Source organism: Actinia tenebrosa, unplaced genomic scaffold, assembly GCF_029948245.1.
Source record: "Actinia tenebrosa isolate PJP-AT-01 unplaced genomic scaffold, QUT_ActTen_1.0 PGA_scaffold0__85_contigs__length_37466705, whole genome shotgun sequence".
In the NCBI taxonomy this organism is placed as follows: Eukaryota; Metazoa; Cnidaria; class Anthozoa; order Actiniaria; family Actiniidae; genus Actinia; species Actinia tenebrosa.
Window position 1 is genome coordinate 6,720,439 of NW_028292569.1, and position 23,541 is coordinate 6,743,979.

The 23,541-nt window shown below is 38.2% G+C and overlaps 1 protein-coding gene and 1 pseudogene across 1 annotated transcript; both read right to left on the reverse strand.

Moving 5' to 3' along the window:
* Nucleotides 1-1,459: 1,459 nt before the first annotated feature.
* LOC116307904 (uncharacterized) lies at nt 1,460-6,895 on the reverse strand (annotated as a pseudogene).
* A 3-nt stretch (nt 6,896-6,898) lies between these two features.
* On the reverse strand, nt 6,899-23,538 carry LOC148913362 (uncharacterized). Its single transcript, XM_089026062.1, has 2 exons — nt 18,696-23,538; nt 6,899-13,200 (listed from the first exon to the last, which is right to left on the reverse strand). The coding sequence occupies exons 1-2, from the start codon at nt 23,536-23,538 to the stop codon at nt 6,899-6,901; spliced, it is 11,145 nt and encodes a 3,714-aa protein (XP_088882188.1).
* Between the last annotated feature and the right edge of the window lie 3 nt (nt 23,539-23,541).

Sequence of the window (23,541 nt, forward strand, 5' to 3'; positions counted from 1 at the left end):
CAGTTCCCCAAGATCATGAATTTGAACTTCATGAAGGTGATGATGAATTCCCTGACTTACAAGCGTCAAGTAAAGCATCAAGTACTTCTCTGGCCAGTGACTGTTTGTCAGGTGGGAGTAGAATTCCCATTTTATCTTACAGTGCTGTATTGAAGGCCATGCCAAAGCCCAAGGTAGGTTGGTTACAAGTTTTTGACCTTGAGGTCTTGTCATGATGGAAGGATAGGTTCCCTCCATTCCTTCCTTCCTCATTCACTCTTTCCCTTCCTGACCTCTCCCTTGTTCTCTTTACACAGCATTAATTTTCTTTAGCCTTTTTCCTCCCTATCATTTTGCTCACCTCCCTGCTTGCCTTTGCCTTCCCCTTCCCTTCCCTTTCCCCTTCCCCCTTTCCCTCCCTCCTCATTTCCTATTTTCCTTCCTGCCTCCTCAATCCTTTTTATAGCATTCCCTTTCTTGTGGCTGCCTCTCCTTTCTGGTCCCCTCCTTCCTTCCCAAACTACTTTCCTCATTCCTTTGTTGCTTCACTCCCCCTTTTTCCTGCATGCCCCTCCCTCCTTCCTGACATCCCTTTTATGCGTGTCTCCCTACCTCCCTCCTTACTTACCTTCCTTTCCCTTCCCCTGCTAACATCTTATGCTAGGCGGATCCAGAATTTTGTTCAGGGAGGGGTGCTTCGCACAAAGTTAACTCGGGGGGGGGGGGGGGGGGTTGCACCCCTTAGAAGTATTGGTTACTTCGAAGTAGGGGTACAAAGTTGAACCAGGGGTGGGTGGGCACCCCCTGGATCCGCCCCTGTTATGCAGTGTACTTTTCTGCCACTTTTCATGCATTGCTTCTTTCCTCCTTTCCTGTCTCCCTTTATGCACTACTTCCTCGCCCCCTCATCACCACCTGCGTACATACCTCTCTCCTTACTTGACTTCCTATCTTGTGGTTCCTTTCTGCCTCCTTATTCCTTACATGGTCACCTTCTTCCCTCCCTCCTATCCTGTGTATCTTCTTTCCTTTGCCTTCCTTCCTTCCTATTTCTCTGTCTACTCTTTGCATTCATTCTATCAATTTACCTAAACCTAACTATTTCCTTTCTGCCTCCTTATTCCTTACATGGCCGCCTTCTTCCCTCCCTCCTATCCCTTGTATCTTCTTTTCCTGCCTTCCTTCCTTCCTATTTCTCTGTCTACTCTTTGCATTCATTCTATCAATTTACCTAATACCTAACCATTCTCTATGATAGACCCAACCATCAAGAAACTTACCCAATGAAAAGTACTCCAGTACAACACCAGATAAACAAGACCACGATGAGAATGAAGGTCCGAGTAAAAAGAAGAAGAAAAAGAAGAAGAAGAAGACAAAGGACTATGATGGCAACACTAAACAAGTACCTCAGGAAGCAAAGAAAACCAAACAACCCATGCAGTTTGATCTAGGAGACTGGCTATCAACAATAGAGGTATGTAAATCTGGTGTGTTTTAATATTAGTTTTTATGCTATAGATGTTTACAGTGCGACTACTCTTACCAAGACCAACCAAGCAGGTTTTTCACAAATTGTACGATCAATATAGGATAAGATAGGAAAGGCAACGTTTTCAGTTTCCAGGTAAAAAAATTTGCAAGGCACCAATTCGACTCTGTGCTAAATCTGCTTCTGTTGTGCCTAAACTTACTCCGTCTGTTACGATAAAATAACTAAACAAAGTGACTGGAGTGTGCCTTGCACACTTATTAGATTACTCTCTCTCTATAGAATCTCAGGGCATTGGTTAACATAAATTATCATTGAACGGTTTTAGTATAAAATGATAATATATATATTTAGGCATAGCCTAAAAGCGGAGCTCCCGATACGGAAGTCACAGGGAGAACAATTTGAATGAAACTGAAAGGTAAAAATAAGATCGGGGAAAAAATCTTCAATAATTTTTTATTCGAAATGATGATAATTTCTCCCATAATAAAAACCATGCAGTGAAATCGAATCAAAATGCACTACATCGGTTTTTTTTTTGTTGTTGTTGTTGTTTTTTTTGTTTTTTTTTGCGCGAGTATACTCTCCCACTTAGGAATTTTGTACACAGCTTACCACCACCCCCAGGGGCTAGTTTTGTTCTTGGAAGATTCTTCGACAAAAAGTTTTCCAAGGCCGACAGTTTTAGGCTTTGAATCTCTTTTACTTAAAGAAAAACGAAAGCTAACTACAGATAATCCAATACAATATCAAGTTTAGTGAAATTTACTTCGGATGTCTTTCATTGAGATCGAAAATTAGGACAAATCAAGACCAAAAAACAGAATTGAAAACTGCTTAAGGTGAGCAAAAAATGAGGTTTACTTAAAAAAACAGAGCTTACATTCATTTAAACAGTTGACAAGAACAACTGAGACAAAATAAAAAATAATGCAAAAGGCAATGCAAAATACAAAATGACTCATTTCTTTGGCAGTAAATTGGCGTTTGTAAATGTTTTTGAATATTTTTTAGCTTTTTAGAGTGAAAGTCTGGTAGGTCTTTATACAATAACATCTTTCAACAACACAAATTTAAGCTGATTTTCATAATCATACTTGCTCGAACAGCTTAATAAACAGTTGAATATTTGGTAAAAATTTATATATCATTTAATGACTAAATAAATTATCCGTGTAGAAAGATATCTAAGAGTCTTCTTTGTTTTGCGAGGAGGCGAACAAAGCTTTTTCTTGAACGAAAAACATACGATAGCTGGTTAAAAACAACCGAATTGTTAAAGATTTACAAAGCTAAATAAAGGACGAATATTTGTTATAATATGCTCTTCATGTTATATTTCCTCCAGCATTAAAGTAAATTAATCTTATCAATAGAAATATAAAAAGTTTTGAGAGAAAGTCTTTGATTTCTCGATTCGTCGAGAAAAATGCTTGTCAAAAAAAAAAAATATATATATATATATATACGATTGTTTGCTAAAAAACACACACCTGAATTCTTGAAGAACACTTCTTGATACATCTTTGACTACATGAAAGTGTTTTTTTAATTGTTTTTGGTCTATAACGATTTTTTGATCTGTGCATTTGAGAGCCGCATTTGTGAGTAGTTTTGCTTTGATATCAAGCGGGATTCCTGTGTTGTGTACACGCCCGGACGGACGGACGGAAGTGACGTCAGCCAAACCATGAAAAATCAACTCGATGGTTTACCATTTTGTAAAGTATGGGGCTCCGCTATATTAAGAACAAGAATATATTCAAGAAGCATTCATTACCGAAGTGTTTTAAAGAGAGGTCCTGCAAATGCCAATAATTGCTCTCTAATGAGCAATATCTAGAACAAGATTAAATAGTGCATTCCGAGGACCAAAGGGCACTGTAGGTGTCGTTAATTTGAAATAAAAAGTAATGTCGTTAGTATAATATTGTTTCAGATGAAATACACTAAGAATAGAAAAAATAATTATTATTAATTCTTCTTTAGGCAATGTCACTATGACCCACAATGCACTTCGCTCTTGGAATGCACCATTCAGTATTACATATTCAAACTTTTTGAAATAGCTGTATATATAAAACATATGATTTATAAGTGCTTAAAATATGTCTACAAAACATACGTTTCCAGACGTGCGTCTCTTTATCAGTGTTCAAGTCCTATCGATATACAATATATATATAATATATAATCGATATATAATATATTTTGTGGATATACATCAGAAAATAGCATCTATTCTACTATCTTATCTTGTGAACGCTTACTGTGTACTGCTTCTCTTCTCTCGTCTGATCCCACCCATGAGTACCTTGTTTATTATGTCCGTGTAATGTTCCCGTGTATTGGCTAACCTTGTCTTGTGAACGCTCACTTTAATGCACACTTAATCTCTTCTCTCGTCTGATCCCATCCATGAGTGGTTACAGCCTTGTAGACTTCCATCACAAGATTTGGAAAATATTCCAAGAACACAAACTGTTTCAGCAACTGATCTTGAATTGACTTTGGTAATGCAGTCACATGTGCGTAAGCATTTCGTATAAGGCGCACCAACTCTACGACAGAGTGAGTATCATACTTTCTCTTTTTACGCATTTCCTTGTAAATATCAGGCATATGTGCATTACCTGGGTAATTCCATTTCACATGCTTCACTATGGTACCAAACCGTGCTTCCAACTCAGTCTCAACAGCAGACATAACAACTGATCTCCCAGCACGAGGATATTCAAATTCTGGTTGATTGCCAACAGCTACGAGCAGATCAAGCTTTTTCTTCCTTGCCCAGAAAAAAAGATGATCCAATGCTTTATCTGCAGATGGCCGTTTGCTTTTATCTCCATCAAGCATTGCTTTAAGGAGATCAGCTACTTCAGGGCACAGAGAGTCATCCCATCCTTCCATGTTGCCATTCAATATATTGACTTCAATCTCGTGTTGCAGTGCACCTATTCGGGGGGCAAACGGATGTTTTTTCATTGACAAAATGTAATGAAGAAGGAGACCACAGGCAAACACATCAGATGACTTGGAATGAGGTTTTTTAGAGGTTAGCACTTCTGGAGCAATCCAACATCTCGTACCAACATTAGATCCATACACTGAGGTGCTTGAGCTATTGGTATCCATACGACGGCTGAGACCAAAGTCGGCAATTTTCAAGCATAGTTTGGGATGAGTTTTATGAAGAATGTTGCTTGGCTTGAGATCTCGATGAACGATGCTTTGATAGTGTAGGAATTTCAGTCCTTGAACTATATCTTGGCAGAGCGAGACTTTAATTTCCATTTTCGTTGCAGTATTAAGGAACTTGTCAAGATTTCCCTCCATCAGTTCCAAGATAATGTAAGAAAAGTTTTCGTCTTCAAAGAAGAACAAATAACGAACAACTTGTTCGCAGTCTGCAAGAGCAGTGAGATTTGTTATTTCTCGTTTGTCTTCTGGTCGCTGCATACGTATCTTCTCAATACGTTTGATGGCCACCTCTCTTCCATCTTTCTCGTGTATGCCTGCAAACACAGCACCAAATGCCCCGCTTGCCAAATAGTCTTTGTGGTACCAGTACGGTTTTATATACGTGCTTTGCCTTCCTCTTGCTACTTTGGCCAGTTTGTCTTTTTTCATCTTTGAAATCGATTTCCATGATTTAATCAGTAAGGGAATTTTATCAATATCTATCGGCTTCAGGAATAGTTGTTTAAGTTGAGGGCATCCTTCTGCTATGTCCAAACAGGACTGACCACTGGAATCGGGAATGCTATAGTCAGCTTCGTATAGGAGAAGATTTTCAGCAATCGCCCAGTGGACATCATCGACATCATGTGCATTCCTGACGATATTTCTGCAGCAGAAATGGAGTGGTGAATCTTCTCCATTCCTTCCTAACACCAAACACTTTCTTGATTGTAAGATGATTTGAACAAGGTTAATTTTCTCTTGAGCACTTGTTGATTTGTCTTTGCATACGACACAAAGAAGAGAAAAGATGATATCATAACCAGAATCAAGGTGATTGTTGTCTTCACACACAAATTCAATCATGCCTTTTGCAAGGTCGAAGGATTCTGCTGCAATCAAAATACTCATCACAGATTCACCATGTTTGTCAACAGTCCACGGATCAAGACCTTTATCAAGAAAGACCGTTTTCCAAAAATCTTTTGGTTGTTCTAAGACATCTGGGTAAAAATATCCAGGATTTAGAAGAGGCTTCATGTTTGCAGCTGCAACAAGAAGAGTTGAACGTCCAGATGAATCCACATCGTTTGGGTTCGCTCCAGCATCCAGCAAAAGTTCAACAGCAGTCCATGTTGTGCAGAGATGTAGAGGTGTTTCCCCATTTTCATTTTTGACATGCAGTAGTTTTTTGTTTTCTCTGAAATGGTCCAAAATCATTTTCAAAAGGCCTCGGAAGGTATGTCCTCCACTAATATTACTGGAGTAATTTTGTCTTGGTGCTAATTTCAGCTTTGCCCAAAGATGAAGTGATGTGTTTCCATGTTCATCTTAGGTATTCATAGAAACTCCTCCTCTCTTGAATGCATCAACAAATACTTCCAGTAGCTCTAGGGCAACATCAGAAACGTCCTTTCTCGATTGACTATTACGTTTCAAAAAGCCATGTTGAAGAAGTCTTATGATCAAGTGTAACACAGTCTCTCCACTGCCAGTTTTTGCTTCAACACTGGATCCATGTTCTACCAGGAATCGACAGACAGCTGCTTGTGTCTTGACAGCTGACCAAGGTTCTTCCTCTATGGATACCTTCTCGATTGTCCTGGCTAGACAATATAAAAGTGGCGTTTCGTTTTGGTGATTCGTTATGTGGAACGATACATTAAACTTTTCTAGCTGTTCACATATTTCCATGACAGTTTCTCGTGTTACACAATGAAATGCTAGTTGAGTTGCATAGTGAAGAGCAGTGTTGCCATCTGAATCTGTGGTGTTTGGGTTGGCACCCAATTTGATAAGACGTCGAAACACTTCAACTGCTGCTCCGGACTCAATCCGTTGTTTATCGTTGCTGTCTTCATGGATCATGGTGGAGATCTCACTTATGGTTTTGATTTTCCCCACAGGAAACTTGACTTGAAAAAACTTAAAGTTTGAAGCATTTTCATTTGCTATCCTCATTAGCTGAGAAAGATAACCCACGTCAATATCACAAGAACCAGGCCTGAAGTAAAGCGTTTTACAGAATGCAACACTCGCTATAGCTCCCAAAATTGTGTTTCTTTCCACCTCTTTGCAGTCAGACAGGAGATTGAGTCCATCTTGCAGGTTTGATGTTTTTTGTGATAAATTGAAGATACAATTCTCAATAAAAAATGTCAAAACACTGCAATTCTCATTGAGATGTAAAGTGGCTCCTTTGTCAAGAAAATACCTCGCAAGGGAAAGCGATTGTGTCATAGCTTAGAACAGTGGCGTTCTGCCATAACGATCTTTCGCATCCACTTGAGCACCTCCATTTTTTAACAGTGTACGAGCCACAGTGGTACACTCCAAAGGGTTACGATATATAACATAAAACAAAGCAGTTTTCCCCTCTTCATCAGTTATGTTGACATCAGCACCAGCCCCAATCAATGAACGAACCATGCTTTCATTACTTTGTTTAACAGCATGAAACAAAACCGTTTTGCCATCTTTAGTAGCATTGACATCAGCACCACACTCGATTAGTTTTTTCACTATTTTTTCATTGCCTTTCTCTACAGCAAAAAACAAAGGAGTTTTGTCATATTTATTGGTAGTATTGACATCAGCACCACACTGGATTAGTTTTTCCACCAGTGTTTCATTTTCTTTCTCTACAGCAAGAAACAAAGCCGTTGCCCCATGTCTATTGGTTGCATTAACATCAGAACCGGACTGGATTAGTTTTTCAACTATTTTTGCATTTTCTGTCTTTATAGCATGAAACAAATCAGTTTGGCCATATTTATCGACTGCATTGACATCAGCACCACACTGGATTAGTTTTTCCACCACTTCTTCATTTTCATTCAGTACTGCAAAAGACAAAGCAGTCGAGCCAAGTTTATTGGTTGCATTAATATCGGCACCACACTCGATTAATGTTTGGACCACTTCTTCATTTACAACATTAAACAATGCAGTTTCGCCATCTTCATCGGTAGTATTAACATCAGCATCACACTCAATTAGTTTTTGGACCACTTTTTCATTTACAGCATAAAACAAAGCAGTCGAGCCATCTTCATCGGTAGCATTAACATCAGCACCACACTCGATTAGTTTTTCCACTATTTTTTCTCTGCCTTTGTTTACAGCATATAACAAAGCAGTTTTGCCATATTCATAGGTTGCATTAACATCAGCACCACACTCAATTAGTTTTCGGACTACTTTTTCATTTACAGCATAAAACAAAGGAGTTGCACCATATTTATTGGTAGCATTAACATCAGCACCACACTCGATTAGTTTTTCCACTATTTTTTCACTGCCTTTGTTTACAAAATATGACAAAGCGGTTTCACCATATTTATTGGTTGCATTGACATCAGCACCACACTCAATTAGTTTTTGGACCACTTTTTCATTTACAGCATAAAACAAAGCAGTTTTGCCATCTTCATCGGTAGTATTAACATCAGCACCACACTCGATTAGTTTTTGGACCACTTCTTCATTTACAGCATAAAACAAAGCAGTTTTGCCATATTTATTGGCAGCATTAACATCAGCACCACACTGCATTAGTTTGTCCACCACTTCTTCATTTTCATTCAGTACTGCAAAAGACAAAGCAGTCAAGCCTAGTTTATTGGTTGCATTAATATCGGCACCACACTCGATTAATGTTTGGACCACCTCTCCATTTACATCATTAAACAAAGCAGTTTGGTCGTATTTGTCGGTAGTATTAACATCAGCACCACACTCAATTAGTTTTTGGACCACTTTTTCATTTACAGCATAAAACAAAGCCGTTTTGCCTTCTTTATCGGTAGCATTAACAGCACCACACTCGATTAGGTTTTGGACCACTTTTTCATTTACAGCATAAAACGAAGCAGTTTGGCCATATTCATCGGCTGTATTGACATCAGCACCACAATTGATTAGTATTTCCACCATTTCCTCATTTTCTTTCCATACAGCACAAAACAAAGCAGTTTTGCCATCTTTATTGGTTGCATTCATATCAGCACCAGACTGGATTAGTTTTTCAACCATTTGTTTATTTTCTTTCTGTACAGCACAAAACAAAGCAGCTTGGCCATATTCATCGGCGGCATTGACATCAGCACCACACTCAATTAGTTTTTCCACTATTTTTTCATTTTCTTTCTCTATAGCATAAAACAAAGCGGTTTTGCCATCTTCATTGATTGCATTGATATCAGAATCACACTCGATTAGTTTTTTCATCATCTCCTCACTTTCTTTCTGCACAGCATGAAACAAAAGAGTGTTGCCATCTTTATTGGCTACATTGATATCAGCACCAGACTGGACCAGTTTTTCCACTATTTTTTCATTTTCATTCCATACAGCATAAAACAGAGCAGTCGAGCCATCTTTATTGGTAGCATTGACATCAGCACCACCCTCGATTAGTTTTTCCACTATTTTTTCATTTTCTTTCTCTACAGCATAAAACAAAGCGGTTTTGCCATCTTCATTGATTGCATTGATATCAGAATCACACTCGATTAGTTTTTCCACCATTTTTCCATTTTCATTCTGTACAGCATAAATCAAAGCTGTCGAGCCATCTTTATTGGTAGCGTTGACATCAGCACCACACTCGATTAGTTTTTCTATTATTATTTCATTTTCTTTCTGTACAGCATAAAACAAAGCAGTTTGGCCATTTAGATCGACGGCATTGACAACAGCACCACAATTGATTAAATTTTCAACCATTTTTTCATTTTCTTTCTGTACAGCATAAAACAAAACAGTTTGGCCATGTTCATCGACTGCATTAACATCAGCACCACACTGGATTAGTTTTCCCACCATTTTTTCGCTTTCTTCGTTTACAGCATAAAACAAAGGGGTTTCGCCATATTTATTGGTAGCATTGACATTAGCACCACCCTCGATTAGGTTTTCGACCATTTTTACGCTTTCTTTCTTTACAGCATGAAACAAAGCAGTTTTGCCATCTTTATTGGTAGCATTGACATCAGCACCACACTCGATTAGTGCTTCCACTATTTTTTCGCTTTCTTTCTCTACAGCATAAAACAAAGCACTTTCGCCATCTTCATCGGTAGTATTAATATCAGCACCATATTCGATTAGTTTTTGGACCACTTCTTCATTTACAGCAAAAAACAAAGCAGTCGAGCCATATTTATTGGTTGCATTAATATCAGCACCACAATGGGTTAGTTTTTGGACCACTTCTTCATTTACAGCAAAAAACAAAGCCGTTTTTCCATACTTATTGGCAGCATTAACATCAGCACCACACTGGCTTAGTTTTTGGACCACTTCTTCATTTACAGCAAAAAACAAAGCAGTTGAGCCATCTTCATCGGTAGCATTAACATCAGCACCAAAATTGATTAGTTCTTCCACCATTTTTTCATTTCCTTTGTCAACAGCATAAAACGAAGCAGTTTGGCCATATTCATCGGCTGTATTGACATCAGCACCACAATTGATTAGTATTTCCACCATTTCCTCATTTTCTTTCCATACAGCACAAAACAAAGCAGTTTTGCCATCTTTATTGGTTGCATTCATATCAGCACCAGACTGGATTAGTTTTTCAACCATTTGTTTATTTTCTTTCTGTACAGCACAAAACAAAGCAGCTTGGCCATATTCATCGGCGGCATTGACATCAACACCACACTCAATTAGTTTTTCCACTATTTTTTCATTTTCTTTCTCTACAGCATAAAACAAAGCGGTTTTGCCATCTTCATTGATTGCATTGATATCAGAATCACACTCGATTAGTTTTTTCATCATCTCCTCACTTTCTTTCTGCACAGCATGAAACAAAAGAGTGTTGCCATCTTTATTGGCTACATTGATATCAGCACCAGACTGGACCAGTTTTTCCACTATTTTTTCATTTTCATTCCATACAGCATAAAACAGAGCAGTCGAGCCATCTTTATTGGTAGCATTGACATCAGCACCACCCTCGATTAGTTTTTCCACTATTTTTTCATTTTCTTTCTCTACAGCATAAAACAAAGCGGTTTTGCCATCTTCATTGATTGCATTGATATCAGAATCACACTCGATTAGTTTTTCCACCATTTTTCCATTTTCATTCTGTACAGCATAAATCAAAGCTGTCGAGCCATCTTTATTGGTAGCGTTGACATCAGCACCACACTCGATTAGTTTTTCCACTATTTTTTCATTTTCATTCCATACAGCATAAAGCAAAACAGTTTTGCCATCTTTATTGGTAGCATTGACATTAGCACCACCCTCGATTAGGTTTTCGACCATTTTTACGCTTTCTTTCTTTACAGCATGAAACAAAGCAGTTTTGCCATCTTTATTGGTAGCATTGACATCAGCACCACACTCGATTAGTGCTTCCACTATTTTTTCGCTTTCTTTCTCTACAGCATAAAACAAAGCACTTTCGCCATCTTCATCGGTAGTATTAATATCAGCACCATATTCGATTAGTTTTTGGACCACTTCTTCATTTACAGCAAAAAACAAAGCAGTCGAGCCATATTTATTGGTTGCATTAATATCAGCACCACAATGGGTTAGTTTTTGGACCACTTCTTCATTTACAGCAAAAAACAAAGCCGTTTTTCCATACTTATTGGCAGCATTAACATCAGCACCACACTGGCTTAGTTTTTGGACCACTTCTTCATTTACAGCAAAAAACAAAGCAGTTGAGCCATCTTCATCGGTAGCATTAACATCAGCACCAAAATTGATTAGTTCTTCCACCATTTTTTCATTTCCTTTGTCAACAGCATAAAACGAAGCAGTTTGGCCATATTCATCGGCTGTATTGACATCAGCACCACAATTGATTAGAATTTCCACCATTTCCTCATTTTCTTTCCATACAGCACAAAACAAAGCAGTTTTGCCATCTTTATTGGTTGCATTCATATCAGCACCAGACTGGATTAGTTTTTCAACCATTTGTTTATTTTCTTTCTGTACAGCACAAAACAAAGCAGCTTGGCCATATTCATCGGCGGCATTGACATCAACACCACACTCAATTAGTTTTTCCACTATTTTTTCATTTTCTTTCTCTACAGCATAAAACAAAGCGGTTTTGCCATCTTCATTGATTGCATTGATATCAGAATCACACTCGATTAGTTTTTTCATCATCTCCTCACTTTCTTTCTGCACAGCATGAAACAAAAGAGTGTTGCCATCTTTATTGGCTACATTGATATCAGCACCAGACTGGATCAGTTTTTCCACTATTTTTTCATTTTCATTCCATACAGCATAAAACAGAGCAGTCGAGCCATCTTTATTGGTAGCATTGACATCAGCACCACCCTCGATTAGTTTTTCCACTATTTTTTCATTTTCTTTCTCTACAGCATAAAACAAAGCGGTTTTGCCATCTTCATTGATTGCATTGATATCAGAATCACACTCGATTAGTTTTTCCACCATTTTTCCATTTTCATTCTGTACAGCATAAATCAAAGCTGTCGAGCCATCTTTATTGGTAGCGTTGACATCAGCACCACACTCGATTAGTTTTTCCACTATTTTTTCATTTTCATTCCATACAGCATAAAGCAAAACAGTTTTGCCATCTTTATTGGTAGCATTGACATTAGCACCACCCTCGATTAGGTTTTCGACCATTTTTACGCTTTCTTTCTTTACAGCATGAAACAAAGCAGTTTTGCCATCTTTATTGGTAGCATTGACATCAGCACCACACTCGATTAGTGCTTCCACTATTTTTTCGCTTTCTTTCTCTACAGCATAAAACAAAGCACTTTCGCCATCTTCATCGGTAGTATTAATATCAGCACCATATTCGATTAGTTTTTGGACCACTTCTTCATTTACAGCAAAAAACAAAGCAGTTGAGCCATCTTCATCGGTAGCATTAACATCAGCACCAAAATTGATTAGTTCTTCCACCATTTTTTCATTTCCTTTGTCAACAGCATAAAACGAAGCAGTTTGGCCATATTCATCGGCTGTATTGACATCAGCACCACAATTGATTAGAATTTCCACCATTTCCTCATTTTCTTTCCATACAGCACAAAACAAAGCAGTTTTGCCATCTTTATTGGTTGCATTCATATCAGCACCAGACTGGATTAGTTTTTCAACCATTTGTTTATTTTCTTTCTGTACAGCACAAAACAAAGCAGCTTGGCCATATTCATCGGCGGCATTGACATCAGCACCACACTCAATTAGTTTTTCCACCATTTTTTCTTTTCCTTTCTTTACAGCATGAAACAAAACAGTGTTGCCATCTTTATTGGCTACATTGACATCAACACCAGACTGGACCAGTTTTTCCACTATTTTTTCATTTTCTTTCTCTATAGCATAAAACAAAGCAGTTCTGCCACTTTCGTCGGTAACATTGACATCAGCAAAACACTGGATTAGTTTTTCTACCAATCCTTCTTGTCCATTCTCAATAGCGTCAAATAGAGTTTTGTTAAATTCGTCATCACTGCAGTCAGTAATGCCTTCTGCCATATTGCAGTTTTTAAGAATCGGCGGTGACAGTGAGTAATCTTAATATCTTGCTTAAGTTTTGTTGATGTAGAGTGATACGTTGCACATTTGTATTAGTTGTGAGCATATATTCTTTTCCTTGTCGATGTGATGTAGCACGTGTAGTTTGTACTTCACATGATAGCAGTTGTATTCACACCTGTCGTCAAACAAAACAACCAGACATTTTCTCTTTAATTATATTCATTTAGTAATCATTGTCAAATCCTGCAATCTGTTTCTTCAATTTGCACTATTTTTGTCAACATCTGAATTGAGCCAATCACAAAAGATACATCATAACGTCAACTTTCTGACCAATCATACCAAGGAAAGAAGAAAAAAATCCATTTGAATGTTGAACTCGGCACCTTTTTGGTGAAAACAAAAGGGGTGGGTAGACGACTTGGGAAGAAAGTTCTTAAAGATTTTTGGAGCCATTTTCAGCATAAAAAGCCGCGTAACATTTATTCAAAAAGACCAGCTGAACTGAAATTGTCGGAAGCATAATTCTAAAGAAACTTCTAGGAGTAAGTTGGTAATATTTTATAGAAACACAGTCAAAAAAATCTGCTCAAACGGCACACCTTGTGGCTTCTTGTCGACTGTTTTTTTATAAGTTATACCATGGCACGAGGAAAATTAGTATAGGAAATCGTACGATCTCGAGTACAATTTGGAAATTAATAGACACGAGTAATGTTTTGAAAGTTCTTGTAATTGCATGAGCCTTTAGGCGAGTGCAATTAAAGAACTTTCAAAACATTACGAGAAGATCGTGCGATTTTTTGTTTACAGTTCACTCAACAAAATTTCAGAAAAGAATGCGAAGCGACGCCGTTCATCTTTGTCTATTTGGCGGCCGATTTTCAGTCCATCGCGCAACTGAAATCCATAAAAAAGATTAGTTCTTAGGGCTTTAAAATTTCATTTATATGTCTTTAAGTACAAAATGATAGAAAATAATTTTACATTCCAAGCAAAAAGCCATGTTAATGTTTGTACTCCTACGAAGTAATTCGGTACTCCTACGGAGTACAATTAACGCTATAATTGTATTCCTCTCGACCAATCAGAGTCGAGTAATTTTGTTGAGTGTATTATAAGTGATGAAACTTCCCCGAATAACGAGGGACTTTTACAAATTTTCCCGAGGTATTGCCGTAATCCAAGAATCTGGATAATGAGATGCATAATTTCAGGTTTCATACTGGTTTAAACTGGTTTTGATGCGCGAGTCTGTTTAAAAAAATATGGCCGATGACCAAAATTAATCCCACGTCGTATGTCAAAGTGTAGTTTCGAAAGCGCTCTAAATCACGTTTTATCAAATAAAAATCAATTTCAACCAACTATTCATCAAAGGAAATCTCTAGAAAGTTTTATGGATGTCAAAGATACGTTTGTTTCGCTGCCGACAGGCCACGGAAAGTCACTTATTATCCAGCTTGTAACTCCGAAGATCAAATATCTTCAAGCAATAGATCCAAACCGACTAGTCGATACCCTAAGAACCCTCCTTTGGTGCTAATAACTCCACTCCAAGGCACTGATGAGCGACCAAATTTCCGCTTGTGAAAATTTGAAAGTTGAAGCAGTAAAAAAAGTACCCTGCGAGGGAGTTAAAAGGAGATTCTGCTCGTAGGGTACCTGTCCCATATATTAAATGAAATTTAGTAAAAGACAAAGGATTTCCTTGTCTTCTAAATTCCCCTCATGTTCTATGCATGAGGGAAATTTAGAAGACAATGATTCGTCTCCCTAAGGGACAACTCAATGCCCCTGGAACTGAATCGATTACAACGTATCCTACTTATGAAATTACTGCACGATTTCCATGTGGGACGCGTTCTCACATCTGCGCATGCTCAGTCGTAAGATATATTGAAATCTATTTTTGTTTTATTCCACAAATTTTCCCTCGTTATTCAGGGAAATTTAATCACTATGTGCCATGGTATTACCTATAAACCATATTTTCATTTCATGCATGCTAATAAGAGCTAGTTTGTGAATGCTTTCGTTGTTTACGCTTCTGTGACCTAGAAACCCGAACGTCTAAAACCGCAATTTCTTTCCTTATTTCCTCGGTGATCATGGTATTATTAAAGGCATTTGCATCTCGCTTTACCTTGGAACTCAGGGAATCATCGTCCTTAAAGAAGTTTTCTTAAGAACTTTATGTTTTTTCAAGGACATATATATTAATAAACAAACTTTATTTTTTGCCATCTTCATGGGAAAGGTTGGAACATTAATTCCCTGCTGCCAGAGGCTCCTTTTTTTTATCCTTTGTTTTCGGGGAGAGGGAGAAAAATAGAAATATCTGCCCCGATCCGTTAAATTATTTGATCTAACCGCCGTCCATGAATGTGGACGAAAAAGCGGTTTTGAAATCGTTTTTTTTTTAGTTGAACACCTCTGCGCATGACAACCAGAAAGACTGCTGCATTGAGCCCGCAATACCAGTGAGCATATCTTCTTACGATAACTGCTGACTATTAATGAGTCCACTATTTCAAATTTCATTAGTAGCATAGTAACGCTCGCACATGCGCAACAGAAAAGATGACCGATGCCGATGCAGCAAAAGAAAAAGAAAAGGAGACTCTGTCATCAGGTAAGAACACTGAATACGAGCATAAATAAACCCTCTTTCGTGTCGTGCAGTTTTGGCACTCCACCCATGTCTATTACCATCATTAATCGAGCTGCTTGGCACCATCTTTCTAGAATATCATCTCATTATCGTGAGGGATACAGCTTTACTCATTCAGAATCTATTAGACTATTATACTTGTTTTACCCTATAAAAACATAAAACAAATACCGTTATTAACTTGCTTGGTTGCTTGCTAGCTCTGTTCTTCTTTTTTTTTTTCTTTTTTTTTTTTTTCTTCTTCTTCTTCGCTGCTTGCCTGAATCCCAACTTGGTTACTTACTTGCTTTGTTCTTTTTTTAAAGTAAAGTAGCTTTGACCTGTTTTTTCTAAGTTCACAATCGCATCCGTTCTGAGACGGTCTTTACTTGTTGTTTCGGAGAAGAGAGACGTACAATGAATCCTAATGTTTGTAGTTTTGTACTCAAGTCACATCTTGGGAGATGTTTGAGCAGTTCCTTTTGCGTTAATCAATGGAGTTTTAAGATCCTTTTGATGTCGTTTCTACACACACTGGAAAGGCAGCTTGCCAAAATGATAATAGTGGTCTTTACGAGCACTAACTTAGTCCAGTTGCATCAGATCTTGCATCAAGCCATTATTTCCTTAAGACAAAGTGCTCGAGTTGTGTACTTAAGTGAACGCCTTGGAAGATATTTGAGCTTTCGTTTTGCGTTTATAATGAAGTTTTCATGGTCCTTCAGATGTCGTTTCTCTATTAGGACAGACAGTTTTACCAAAGAGTGGTTTTTACGTGCACTAACTTAGTATAGTTTCATCATATTTTGCATCAAGGCATTAATTCCTCAAAGTGAAACTGCGTAGTTGCAATATAATCTGCCTGAACCAAGTCCAGCAGAAAGAAGGTCATATGTCACAGATTTTCCGGCTATTTAATCTGTGTTTAATTTTAGGATAATAAAAATATTTTCACGCAATATTTTTTTGAGCAGAACCTAAATGGTAAACGTGACGCAGTTAAACTGTATACTCTTTTCATTACAATTTCTTCTCTTTCTCACGCTTTTTCCTTGTAGTTTTTACCTTCGTTGATTATAGCCATTCCGAGGTTGAGTAAAAGACTGGGTCGAGATGGCATTGCATTGAGCAACTTGTTTTGGGATACTTATTTCCAAGAGGGAGTCTATTTCTACCCTACAAACAATTCCAACATGCACTGCAAATCTAACTCGACCCATACTTTGCTTTAACCTAAGAATGATTAATACAGTGTAAGAGAACAAAATGCAAAATTTACAGTTGAGTCATTTTCCGAATGTGGCGTATCAAAACCAAACACTATCACAGTGTTACGAGAATAGTTTATCGTAACGAAGGCAGCTACGGCAAGAGAGATCGTTGCTTTCGTCTTATCCAAGTTGTTTCCCGTTGTCTACAATCTTGATCTCTTTGGTTTTGCTTCTATATATACTAACTATTAAACGTAACCGTGAGTGAGCAAGGAAAGGTATTTGGGTCACGCATTACTCAAGACATGCCAAGGCTTGTTCAATCATGTGATAATGGATCTTTTGATCCTTGGAAACAGATACTAGTTCTTGCTACCTTACGATTTTTATTTGTGCACATAAACATGGCAAGATGGATAATGTTTACATGGATGTAATCTAAGAATAGTCTATAATAGTTAAAATATAATGCATCAACACTTAATTTAAGCAAAACATTCTGGAACATGCTGATACGAGCTCAACAGGAACTGAATTAGGGGATTTCCCTCCAGCTAATAATAGTCTACTTCGGTTCCAAAAGTCGTCTTACATTTCAACCGTTTTGATTGACACCAGGTTATTGTCTTATGGTACCCTTGTCTTAACATTATTAACACTATTCTATTTGTATACTGGTCTCTTGTATCAACTGACCTTGATCTAGTCTTGTACAGGCTTTGATTCTAGTCAGTGTTGATTGTCTAATGTACCCTTGTCTTAACATTATCAACACTATTCTATCTGTATACTGGTCTCTTGTATCAGCTGATCTTGATATAGTCTTGCACCTGGTTTTGATTCTAGTCAGTGTTGATTGTCTAATGTACCCTTGTCTTAACCTTATTAACACTATTCTATCTGTATACTGGTCTCTTGTATCAACTGACCTTGATCTATAGTCTTGTACAGACTTCGTTTGATTCTAGTCAGTGTTGATTGTCTAATGGTACACTTGTCTTAACATTATTAACAATATACTATCTGTATACTGGTCTCTTGTATCAGCTGACTTTGATCTAGTCTTTGATTATAGTCAGTGTTATATAGTTTATTGTCTAAATATTTTTATCACTTTTTTAGTGCGGTTCTTGTGGTAGTTCATTCTGTGATCCTGAAAAGTAAAACAAGTGTGATACAGTTGACATGGTTCAGTGATTCTTTTGAAAAAGAGGGATTGTAGGCACTATAGAGCGTTTTTACATGACGTCACAGCGGCCATGTTGGTGTACCAGAGCAATATATTTCCTATCCTTGGGGAATTCTATTGTTGAACTCTATTTTTATGCAAAAACTGTGCAGAAAGTATTGTTTGGTACACCAATATGGCTGCCTTGTCACGTGAGTGAAAACGCTCTATTAGGGAAAGGTCGTTTTGTGGTGATGGGAGTAGGCCTGGGCGTGGTTTTAAGGGGTCATAAAACCTACAGCAGCAAAAGGGGTCACAAAACCATTAGGGTCGTCAGATGGAGATTAGGGTCTGATTTTTCATTTCTGCTGCATTAGAAACTCTATGGTTTATCCACACCCCAATTCCCAAACCCCAAAAGTGAAATCAAACGAGGGACAACAATCGTCTAATTATTAAAATAATCATACCTTGTGTTAACTCCAAATCATCCCCTTAATACTTGCTTAATCTCTTCTCTCGTCTGATCCCATCCATTAGTGGTTACAGCCTTGTAGACTTCCATCACAAGATTTGGAAAATATTCAAAGAACACAAAGTCTTTCAGCAACTGATCTCGAATTGGCTTTGGTAATGCAGTCACATGTGCGTTAGCATTTCGTATGAAACGTACCAACTCTACTACAGGGTTCGTTTGGTATGTTCTTCTTGTTGTCATTTTAGTGTAAATGGCAGGCATGTGTACATAACCTGGGTCATTCCAATCTCCATACTTGACTATGGTACCAAAGCTTGTCTCCAAGTCAGTCTCTACTAAAGTTAAAGGAGGAGGCCTCTTAGCACGTGGGGATTCAAATTCTGGTTGATTGCCAACAGCTACGAGCAGATCTAGCTTTTTCTTCTTTGCCCAGAAAAAAAGATGATCCAATGCTTTATCTGCAGATGGCCGTTTGCTTTTATCTCCATCAAGCATTGCTTTAAGGAGATCAGCTGCTTCAGGGCACAGAGAGTCATCCCATCCTTCCATGTTGTCATTTTGTATGTTGACTTCAATCTCGTGTTGCAGTGCCCCTATTCTGGGGGCAAATGGATGTGTTTTCGCTGACAAAATGTAATGAAGAAGGAGACCACAGGCAAACACATCAGATGACTTGGAATGAGGTTTTTTAGAGGTTAGCACTTCTGGAGCAATCCAACATCTCGTACCAACATTAGATCCATACACTGAGGTGCTTGAGCTATTGGTATCCATACGACGGCTGAGACCAAAGTCGGCAATTTTCAAGCATAGTTTAGGAGTCGTTTTATAAAGAATGTTGGTTGCCTTGAGATCTCGATGAAGGATGTTTTGATCGTGTAAGAATTTCAGTCCTTGAACTATATCTTGGCAAAGCGAGACTTTAGTTTCCATTTGTATTGCAGTATTAAGGAACTGCTCAACATTTCCCTCCATCAGTTCCAAGACAATATAAGAAAAGTGTTTATCTTCATAAAAGCACAAATAGCGGACGACTTGCTCGCAGTCTGCAAGAGCAGTGAGATGTTTTATTTCTCGTTTGTCTTCTGGGCGTTGCATACGTATCTTCTCAATACGTTTGATGGCCACTTCTCTTCCATCTTTCTCATTGATTCCTGCAAATACAGCACCAAATGAACCGAATGCCAAATGGTCTTTGTGGTACCAGTATGATTCCACATGTTCGCTTTCGAGATGCCTTGCTACCTTAGCCAGATAGCGTTCATGCGTCTTAGAAACCGATTTCCAGGGTTCAATGAGCACGGGATGTCTATCAAGATCAATAGGCTCCATCAAAAGATCTTTGAGTGCAGGACACTTCTCTGCTATGTCTAAGCACGACTGATCTGTCGCATCAGTGATTCGGTAATCGGCTCCAAATGAACGTAACAGTTTAACCATACTCCAATGAACGGTCGTTTTGATCTCATCAATAGCTAAGGTCTTTGATGCTTCTACAATATTTCTACAACAATAATGAAGTGGAGAATCTTCTTTTGCATATCCATTCACTGGGCATTTAGACGAAACCAGAATCATTTCAGCGGCATCTTTTTTCCAGTGTGCATTAGGTAATTTGTCTTTGCAAATTAGAGTCAAAAGAGAAAACAAAATTAAGGGACAAGACCGAACCTTGAGGTCGTTACATGCAACGTGAACGAGAGCTCTAGCAAGATCATGAGATTCTGATTCCAGTAGTACACTCAAAACAGATTCATCGCGTATGTCAACCGACCAAGGATCCAGGCCTTTCTTAAGGACATTTGTCCAGAACGTTTCGGGATCTGGCAAAATGTCTGGATATAATGAACCTCGATTTTCAACAGACTCGTTTTTCCTTGCTGCAACAAGGAGAGGTGTATGTCCAGATGAATCCTCATCGTTAGGGTTCGCTCCAGCATCGAGCAAAAGTTCAACAGCAGTCCAAGTTCTACAGAGATGTAGAGGTGTTTCCCCATTTTCATTTTTGACATACAGTAGTTCTTTGGTTTCTCTGAAATGGTCCAAAATTATTTGCAAAAGTCCTCGGAAGGTATGTCCTCCACTAATATCGCTGGAGTAATTTTGTCCTGGTGCTAATTTGAGCTTTGCCCAAAGATGAAGTGGAGAGTTTCCAGAGTTATCTTGGGTATTGGTAGATACTTCGTGTCTCTTGAATGCATCAACAAATACTTCCATTAGCTCTAGGGCAACATCAGAAACGTCTTTTCTCGATTGACTATTACGTTTGAAAAAGCCATGGTGAAGAAGTTTTATGGCCAAGTGTAACACAGTCTCTCCACTCCCAGTTTTTGTTTTAACACCCGATCCATGTTCCACCAGGAATCGACAGACAGCTGCTTGTGTTTGGACAGCTGGCCAAGGTTCTTCCTCTCTCGACACCTTCTCGATTGTCCTGGTAAGACAATACAAAAGCGGTGTTTCGTCTTGGTGATTCGTTATATGGAAAGACGCATTAAACTTCTCGAGCTGTTTGCATATTTTTATGACAGACTCTTGTGTTACACCATAAAATGCTAGTTGAGTTGCATGGTGAAGACAGGTGTTTCCATCTGAATCTTTGGTGTTTGGGTTGGAACCTGCAATTATTTCCAGTAGCTCTAGGGTAACATCAGAAATGTCTTTTCTTAATTCGCTATTACGTTCGAAATAGCCATGGTCAAGAATTTTTATGGTCAAGTGTAACACACTCTCTCCACTCGTAGTTTTTGCTTCAACACTTGATCCATGTTCTACCAGGAAACGACAGACAGCTCCTTGTGTCTTGAAAGCTGGCCAAGGTTCTTCCCTTCTGGACACCTTTTCGATTGTCTTGGATAAACAATATAAAAGTGGCGTTTCGTTTTGCTGATTCGTTATGTGGAACAATGCATTAAACTTCTTTAGCTGTAAAAATAATGCCATGACAGAGTCTCGTGTTACACCATGAAAAGCTAGCTGAGTTGCATGGTGAAGAGCACTGTTGCCATCTAAATCTGTGGTGTTAGGGTTGGCACCCAATTCAATAAGACGTCGAATCACTTCAACTGCTGCTCCGGACTCAATCAGTTGTTTATCGTGGCTGTCTTCATGGATCATGGTGGAGATCTCACTTATGGTTTTGATTTTCCCCACAGGAAAATTGACTTGAAAAAGCTTAGAATTTGAAGCATTTTCATTTGCTATCCTCATTAGATGAGAAAGAGAATCCACGTCGATATCACAAGAACCAGGCTTCAAGTACAGCGCTTTACAGAATGCAACACTCGCTATTGCTCCCAAAATCGTGTTTCTTTCCACTTCTTTGCGTTCAGTCAGAAGATCGAGTCCATCTTGTATGTTTGGAGTTTTTTCTGATGAACAGAAGATGCATCTCTCGATAAAAAATGTCAAAACACTGCAATTCTCATTGAGATATAAAGTGGCTCCTTTGTCAATTAAATACCTCGCAAGGGAAAGTGATTGTGTCATAGCGTAGAACAGTGGCGTTCTGCCATAACGATCTCTCACATCCACTTGAGCACCTCCATCCTCTACCAGCACACGTGCCATGAGACAGGCTTTATCACGACTGTTTACAAAAAACAAAGCGGTTTTCCCGTCATTATCAGTAATGTTGACATCAGCACCAGCATCAATCAATGCACTACCTTCACTTTCATTGTTTTTTTGAACAGCATAAATCAAAGCAGTTTTCCCCTCATCATTAGTTATGTTGACATCAGCATGAGCATCAATCAATGCACGAAAGATATTTTCATTGTTCCTTTGTTGAACAGCATAAAAAAAAGTAGTTCTACCAACTTTATCTGTAGCATTGACATCAGCAGCATAACGTATTAGTTTTTCCAGCATTATTTCACTTTCTTTCTCTACAGCATAAAACAAAGCAGTCGAGCCATCTATATTGCTTGCATTGACATCAGCACCACCCTCGATTAGTTTTTCCACTATTTTTTCATTTTCATTCCATACAGCATAAAGCAAAACAGTGTAGCCATCTTTATTGCTTGCATTGACATCAGCACCTCCCTCGATTAGTGTTTCCACTATTTTTTCATTTTCTTTCTCTACAGCATAAAACAAAGCGGTTTTGCCATCTTCATTGATTGCATTGATATCAGAAACACACTCGATTAGTTTTTCCACCATTTTTCCATTTTCATTCTGTACAGCATAAAACAAAGCAGTCGAGCCATCTTTATTGGTAGCGTTGACATCAGCACCACACTCGATTAGTTTTTCCACTATTTTTTCATTTCCATACCATACAGCATAAAGCAAAACAGTGTAGCCATCTTTATTGGTAGCATTGACATTAGCACCACACTCGATTAATTTTTCGACCATTTTTACGCTTTCTTTCTTTACAGCATGAAACAAAGCAGTTTTGCCATCTTTATTGGCAGCATTGACATCAGCACCACACTCGATTAGTTTTTCGACCATTTTTACATTTTCTTTCTTTACAGCATAAAACAAAGCAGTTTTGCCATCTTTATTGGTAGCATTGACATCAGCACCACACTCGATTAGTTTTTCGACCATTTTTACGCTTTCTTTCTTTACAGCATGAAACAAAGCAGTTTTGCCATCTTTATTGGTAGCATTGACATTAGCACCACACTCGATTAATTTTTCGACCATTTTTACGCTTTCTTTCTTTACAGCATGAAACAAAGCAGTTTTGCCATCTTTATTGGTAGCATTCACATCAGCACCACCCTCGATTAGTTTTTCCACCATTTTTACGCTTTCTTTCTTTACAGCATGAAACAAAGCAGTTTTGCCATCTTTATTGGTAGCATTGACATCAGCACCACACTCGATTAGTTTTTCCACCATTTT

Coding starts and splice junctions, on each gene's coding strand:
- LOC148913362 (XM_089026062.1), bottom strand. CDS start 23,538: ATGGTGGAAAAACTAATCGAGTGTGGTGCTGATGTCAATGCTACCAAT. Junction 13,201..18,695: donor AGAAGAGATTAAGCAAGTAT/TAAGGGGATGAT, acceptor CAAGATATTAAG/ATTACTCACTGTCACCGCCG.